Source organism: Trachemys scripta, chromosome 14 (genome assembly GCF_013100865.1).
Source record: "Trachemys scripta elegans isolate TJP31775 chromosome 14, CAS_Tse_1.0, whole genome shotgun sequence".
In the NCBI taxonomy this organism is placed as follows: domain Eukaryota; kingdom Metazoa; phylum Chordata; order Testudines; family Emydidae; genus Trachemys; species Trachemys scripta.
The window spans coordinates 1,967,801-1,975,018 of record NC_048311.1 but is presented as its reverse complement, the minus strand read 5'-3'; the positions used below and the strand labels follow the sequence as shown (position 1 = coordinate 1,975,018).

The following is a 7,218-nucleotide window of genomic DNA, read 5'->3' as shown; positions in this document are numbered from 1 at the left end:
CCAGAAGTTGGTATACAAGCATGAAGTTCTCATTTTTGTAACCCAAGTTTTCTCGTATGAACCAAAAAAATTATTATTCAGATTTTCAGCAACAAACCACTTGATTTATTTATTATTAATTTGGTTGCAAAATAGATTGGGAAAACATTATTCTCAACCCATTTTGGGGTTGGTTTGTTTGTTTTTATGGTGATGGTGTTTGAACTTTTTAATAAGGATCCCACTCCAACCTAGCTTTTAGCTGACTAATTTTGTTTCTCCAAATCTTTGTTGCAAACATTGCCCAATGTGACATATTGATTCCTTAAGAACCCTTCTGCCAGTTGGAGTCGGTAGCAACAGGGGCCGGGTTCAATATCTAAGGGATCCTTTCCAACACTACAACACAAAACTGAATCCAGCCCCAACCCAGTAACCTGAGACAATTTCACACTACCCATTGGGCACCTCTAGAGGCAACAGTTTCCCTCTCACAAGCAGAGAGTCTGAGAGCGGAAAAGAAAGTTTTAATAAAAAGGGGGAAAGTAACCCGGCATTAACTTGGGAAAACGCTGCAAGCAGGATTCATCACATAAAATCATGAGCAAAACACCTAACCCAGAGTACGTTGGACAGTGTCCTTGTGCCTCAGGTTCTTAAGTCCAGCAACCAAAAGTTCCTTTAGCGTGCCCCTCTCTTCACCACAACCCACCCACAATTATTGTCCTTGGTCATTAAAGACCCAGAGTTTAGAAATGCATCTGCGTGAGTTCACCTCCCACCTGGGTGAGTTGGGGAGAAAAAAGCACCTTGCTCGCTCCGCTGCCCAGGTTCTTGCCCTGACATCTGCCGCTCCGCTGGCCACTCCCTGTACCCTCTGGAGTGGTTTGAGGGCCCACAACTTAATACAGCTCTCTGTGATTTCAGCTGTTAGTGGGCAAGCCCAACTACTAATGTAGGCTGGACAGTCTCTGGCATCAGAGACACTGCTGTAAAACAGGACTAATGCTTAGAGCTGGTAATTAGTGATTTCAATTCTGTTGTTTTACAACAAGACTTTCAAGTGAGTCTTACTAAACTCTATTATTAAACAGTGGAGAAAAGAAAGCCACACCACAAACTACCTGTCCCCGCCCTCTCTCAATTGCACTCAGCTTTGGCACCCCTGTCTTCTGCTGACTGAATGCAGTTTAGCTGAGGGTGAGTCCCTCCATCAGGGTATGCCAAGTTCAGTTCCCTCCACCAGGGTATGCCAAGTACAGTTCTGCTACCCTTGATCCCTGCATAAGGATACACAACTCTTTATTACCCCTGCTCCAATAACAAAGTGACTTCTGATCCAACACCACCAAAAGTCATTATTTAGGCAAAACATTTCCATTGTGCCTAGGCAGAACAGACATGTATATGCAAACAAGGTCAGTTCATCACTAGCGGTCAGGGGAGAATTCATGCAGACCTTGCTTACAATTATAAAAGGGAAAAAATCCCACAGGTGAAAATACTTCACATAATGATGAAACTCTACTTGATGGCCTGTTAAAAGCTACTGCCCATAGAATAATAAATAATATTAAGCCTATATCTGCTGTCACCTATTGGGCCTTTCAGAAAATAGCTGCCTATTTCTCCTGCTTTGAATGTGCTGCCCTCTAGTGGACACCTTGCTGCATCACTGACCTTTCCTTTTCACATTACAGGACTTTATCCTGTTCTTAAATATATTGGCCAAAACGACGGACCTTTCCTCATTTCTTTCAATCTCCTGCCCCTAGAGTTCATTATACAGCATGACAGTCTATTGCTCTGTTCTTACTCTCTGCTCTCTTCTGGAGTTAACTACAGTGGATGTTGTAGCTTCCTCTTTCCATCCTTGATGCTCTTGTGTCCCCGTTGGTCATCGTTCCACCATGATACACTATCTTTAGGTAGTGTTGGTAACCTAGGACTAGCTAGGCTGGCTGTCTCTGATTCCCTTATTAACACGGCTTCAGAATTCCTCCATATCTTCATTTATACATTGCTCACTCATATTCCTCTCACTTTGCTTTCTAAAGATATTTCCAGTTCATTACATAGCATAGAGGTCCATTGATCCACAAAATTCTTTCCTCACCATTTACACTGATGCCATCTAATCTTTATGATACAGCTTTACCTCTTTCCACTTCCCTTTGCTGGTCATTTGGCATCATAACTTCACCTTTCTTGACTTCCACTTTGGATGCTATCCACTGGGCATCACCACTGCACCTTTCCCACTCCTCTACCCTCTAGTGACCCTAGACAGCATAATCACATCTTTCCTCATTTCTTACCTACTGCTAGGTGTGCGCTGTTCCAAATTAGAGCCACTGGGAACAAAACTGTACAACAGCAGGATTGCAACATTAGTGGCTACAAAAGCACATACAATAGCAGTGGCTCTCGAAGGTTTAGCAGGTGTTTCCCGTCCATCCAGTGCATTTCTGTTGCTGTGGGGTCTGTTTCCATTGGAAATGCATAGATTGAACCTGTATGAGAGCAAGCCTGAGACTGTGCAGAGCGGAGACAACACGACACACTCACATATGCAGCTGAAAAACATTTGACTACAGAACCTACCATGACAGAATCCCAGTTACTCTCGAAGCTGAGATTCTCAGAGGTATCTAAGAGAGTTAAGCATCCAACTCCCATTTCAAAAGGATTTGGGTGCCTAATTCTGTTAGGTCCCATGGAAAATGGTTTCTGCAGGGCTCAAGTCCTACTGTTCTCTCTGATGCCCAGCTCCCCTACCTCTGGACAAGCCCTGACATGCTCCCAGAGACTGAGCCAGCACTGCCATTTTGACATCACAGGAGTTCTGCCCGTTGGTAGGTTGTAGCCGCTTCCTCTCGCCCTAGGTTGCCTCACGGCCCGAGGGGAGGGCCCTTCATGGAGCAGAGCTGTCTATGGCACCTGGCCTGTCTTGACACTGTGTCCTGAGAACTAACCCTCTTGGGACGTGCACTCATTGCAATCAGTTTTAGGGACACTCATTGTAACAAGTCCCCTCTCTTTGAAATTCTCTGTGCATCTGGCAGGAGCAAAGCAGCTTCTGCCCTGCAGGGTCACAGGCTGAATCCCTCCTCTGTGCCCGTTTGACAGACCCGACCCCAGAAATGGCCTCATTTCTCCATGTGGCCTGGCAAACCCCTACCTGGGTCTGGAGAGTCCCAGTGCCCCCGACTTGTGAGTCTACCTCTTTGTTTGTCCAAGTTCCCAGCCTCCAAGCGCCCTTTGATCCTGGTGCTGGTGCTTTGTTGGAGCTAGTTCCACCCGGGTTTAGCCCAGATAAGAGCTATGAAGCTGTTTCTGGTGAATTGTCCAAAGGGCACTGCTGGGACCTGGCTGGTTGCAGCCAGCCTGTCTGAGTGCAGGGAAGGTGGGGTTGCAGAGGGGTATGATGGCAATAAGCATAATTTCACGGGTGCCAGATTTCCTAGGTTTACATCCCCATCTATGCTGCACCAGGAGTTAGTATTTTTATTGTCCAAAAATAATTATGGAAATAAAATTTGGTTAAAATTGTCTCAATTCTGCCTGGTGCCCAGTTAAACTCCATGATGGAAATATGGTTATGGCCACCTCCCTCCCTGGTCCTTCCACTAACATGGACAACACTGACCCGAGTTCCTGCTGGATTGTCCATTGTGTCCTTCGGGTCACAAGAATTGCAGCACAAAACATGATGTCACCCATTGTGCTTTGTAATCTAATTCAGACAGTCGAATAGAAATAAAACTTTATTATCTAACACAGAGAAACAATGAACAGGGGACATACAAAGGGATTTATTTTGATCGTTAGTGGATTTTGTGCCTTACACAATGTCAGCCCTGTGCAGTTTCAAACGCTGTACACACTCCTCACATAGGGTGAATGTTTAGCCAAGACAATGGACAAAAGTACCATCATACTCCATGTATCAGTGCTGAACATGAGAGAGTGACAGAGCTCTCCACAATTTCATTTTCCTCTATGATGTGTTACATGGAGATAGCATGGAACTGTAAACACTCTCTCAGAAACTGCATACAGAACATCTCCATCTTTTTCACATTACAGGTGAGATTTTCAATGGGGGTTTTCAACTCAATTTCAATGGGGGCTGATAGCCTGAGGTTTTCACAGCTGCCTGGCTGATTTAGGCAAAGTTATTCTCTAGGAGTCTCTGCATGTTTTTCTGAAAGCCACATATTTACTGACTGCTTTGCTCAAGGCTTCAATGACCTCTCTGTTTCTCAGGCTGTAGATGAGGGGGTTTGCCAGGGGAGTCAGGACTGTGTAGCAAAGAGAGAGCATTTTGTTTAGGAAGCTTAATGTGTCGCGTTTTGGTAGCAGGTACACAATCATTAGGGTTCCATAGTAAATTGTCACCACAATGAGGTGAGAGGAGCAGGTGGAAAATGCCTTCTGCCTCCCCGTGGTGGAAGGGATTCTCAGGATGGTGGCGATGATACACACATAGGATGTCAGGGTTAGTAGAAATGGAGGCAAGGTGAATACACAGGCTAGGATGAAATTCAACAATACGATTAGGCGTGTGTCCCAGCAGGAGAGTTTTATCAATGGGATGAGATCACAATAGAAATGGTCAATTTCATTCGGGCCACAGAATATTAACTGTGACATGAATAATACAAAGATGTCAGTAACCAAACAACCATTTAACCATGACCCAGCAGCCAGCTGGAAGCGAAACCTGTTATTCATAAGAGTTGAATAGTGCAGGGGTTTACATATTGCTAAATACCGATCATAAGACATCGCTGCTAGGAGACAGCATTCTGTAGCTGCCAGAGTACAAAAGGAATACATTTGTATGAAGCAGCCACTGAATGAGATGGTTTTGTCCCCAGTGAGGAAACTGGCCAGCATCCTGGGCAGGATGGTGGAGGTGTAGCAGGTCTCCAAGCAGGACAAGTTCCCCAGGAAGAAGTACATGGGGGTGTGAAGGTGCTGATCAGCCACAACAAGCACCACAATGAGGGTGTTCCCAGCCACAGTTGCCACATAGATCACTAGGAACATCAGGAAGAGAACAATTTGCAGGTCAGGGAGATCCCCGAATCCCAGGAGAATAAATTCTGTGACAGACGTTTGATTTCTCCAGTCTGTGTTTGCCATGGGTTGAGTCTAGGAACAAAAAAGCAAACTGTGAAATTGAATAGGAAGAACATAGACCTGAAAGGTAATAAAGAGTCATGAAGTAATTCCATAAATATTCAGAAACTCTCCTCCCTCTCCTGGCTACCAGCTCAAATTTTAAGGCTAAATGTTGACTTCAGTCAAAGTGCAAGGAGTCTCAGATCGACAACAGATCTTTTGTATCCATGTAGACCACCTTCTGCCATATCAGAGCAATGACTATATCAGTCCATTTCTCTGGTAGCTGAATACTGATAATCAGATCAGCCTCTTTCTTTATCTACTATTGTATTCCATTGAGTGACATACTGAAGCTTTTCAATGATGCTTAAATGCAGTATTTCATTTCTGGCAATTGCCAGAATCATGCCATGACTTAGGACTCAAAATCAATATATACATCAAATAAAATGTTGAACTGAGATTTCCAGTGCAATCTATTTTCCTTAGGTATCGGACCTCTGTTAGAACTAATGGAAATTAATCTAACAATGTTTCCTGGTATATTCAGTATTTTAATGTCCTGTAAGAGAAGGAATAATTTGCACCCCCCTCACAAGAGATCAGTTTATGCCATAAATTTATGAAGTGGAGTAAATTCTCCCTTTGTTCCTGTGGAGGTGATGGTGACATGGTGAGGGGCTGGCAATGCCTTTTCTGTTTCTTGATGTTCACTATGTAACAGTAATAAAATACAACTCTTTGGAAGTTGGATGTTAGGAAGGGAAAAAACTAGGCTGATGTAAAACCCTAAATGGGGAGTGACCCTCCCCATTCCATAATGATTGTGGGATGATAACACAAGCACAAGAAAAGCACTGGGGGCGGGGGAGAAGATGCTGTCCCTGAACTCGGAGTCTAGAAACAATCTGGTATGTGTCATCTGGGCTAGTAAGACTCTATTAGCATTCGCCACCCCATTGGGGCACATAGTGAGCCAGATTCTCAACTCATGTAAATCAAGGTAGCTCCATTTATGTCATCAGGGTAGATCCCCAACTGAGGACACGTGACAAGACATGGATCTCACGCTCCATCTCTGGGAAATGGTGCTATGAATGCTGACTGGCACTGCTGTGGAAGGTGAGGCTAAACCAGCTAATATTCACCTGAAGAAGAGCTCTGTGTAGCTGAAAAGCTTCTCTCCTCCACCAACAGGAGTTAGTGCAATATAAGATATTACCTCATCACCTTGTCCAGCTAATATTCACAAAGCACATTCATGCCCCTGTTTGGCAGTGGTATAGAAATACAGTCAGGATGATGGTGCTCACCTGTAACCACAGCACAGCCCAAGTTTGAAGCCATGAGCTCTTATTTCTCAGGGTTCAGCCGCCAGGATTCAGGATCCTCAGCTGAGGTTTTTGTCTCTCCTCTTTCTGCAGAAACTGGATTTTCTCAATGAAGAGACCTGCAGTTACCTGAAGGGATGAGCAGGTACATTTGATCTACCTTTGGAAAATGAACTTCCCCTTCGATTTACAAAGTGTAAAGGCTGCCTCATATTTGTATTTGGTCTTCACAGTTTTTGGTACGGTCCCACTTCAACTTTTCTCCCACTTGGTTCATTCTGTGTCTCCAAAGCTTTGTAGCTAACAATGCCCAGTGGGACTTGTACAGCATTACTTGTATAATTGTATCTTTTATTAAGTCTAATGATTCAATGTGGAAAATATTTGAGATCATGAACAAATACCAGCTTTCACTCTTGAGAGATATCTGTCAAGATGATGGCCTGGTATAATGCACTTGCCCTACCCCGTTATTAATATTCAATATATGCTGCTACCTAGTGGCCCTTTTTCTAGTATAGCTTTTCCATTATTGTATTGGCTACTAAAATCTTTTGGTCACTACTCAGTATTTCTGACACTCCCCTCAGTTCTCCTCCTCTGCTGCCATCTAGTGTTGATTTCCCAGCCTGTTTCTTTGCTGTCCTCTATTGGATTCTTCTTGCTATCATAGCTGCCTCTTTCCAGTTCTTGACTCATGTCACCTGCTGGCCATTATTCAGTATAACAGCCCATTTCTCACTTCCCAACATCTGCTACTATGCACAGTTCATTA

At 44.0% G+C, this 7,218-nt stretch overlaps 1 protein-coding gene across 1 annotated transcript; it reads right to left on the bottom strand.

Annotated features, from left to right (window-relative positions):
• Window positions 1-470: 470 nt before the first annotated feature.
• On the bottom strand, window positions 471-5,130 carry LOC117887522 (olfactory receptor 6B1-like). Its single transcript, XM_034790171.1, has 3 exons — window positions 4,185-5,130; window positions 1,289-1,389; window positions 471-485 (listed from the first exon to the last, which is right to left on the bottom strand). The coding sequence occupies exons 1-3, from the start codon at window positions 5,128-5,130 to the stop codon at window positions 471-473; spliced, it is 1,062 nt and encodes a 353-aa protein (XP_034646062.1).
• Between the last annotated feature and the right edge of the window lie 2,088 nt (window positions 5,131-7,218).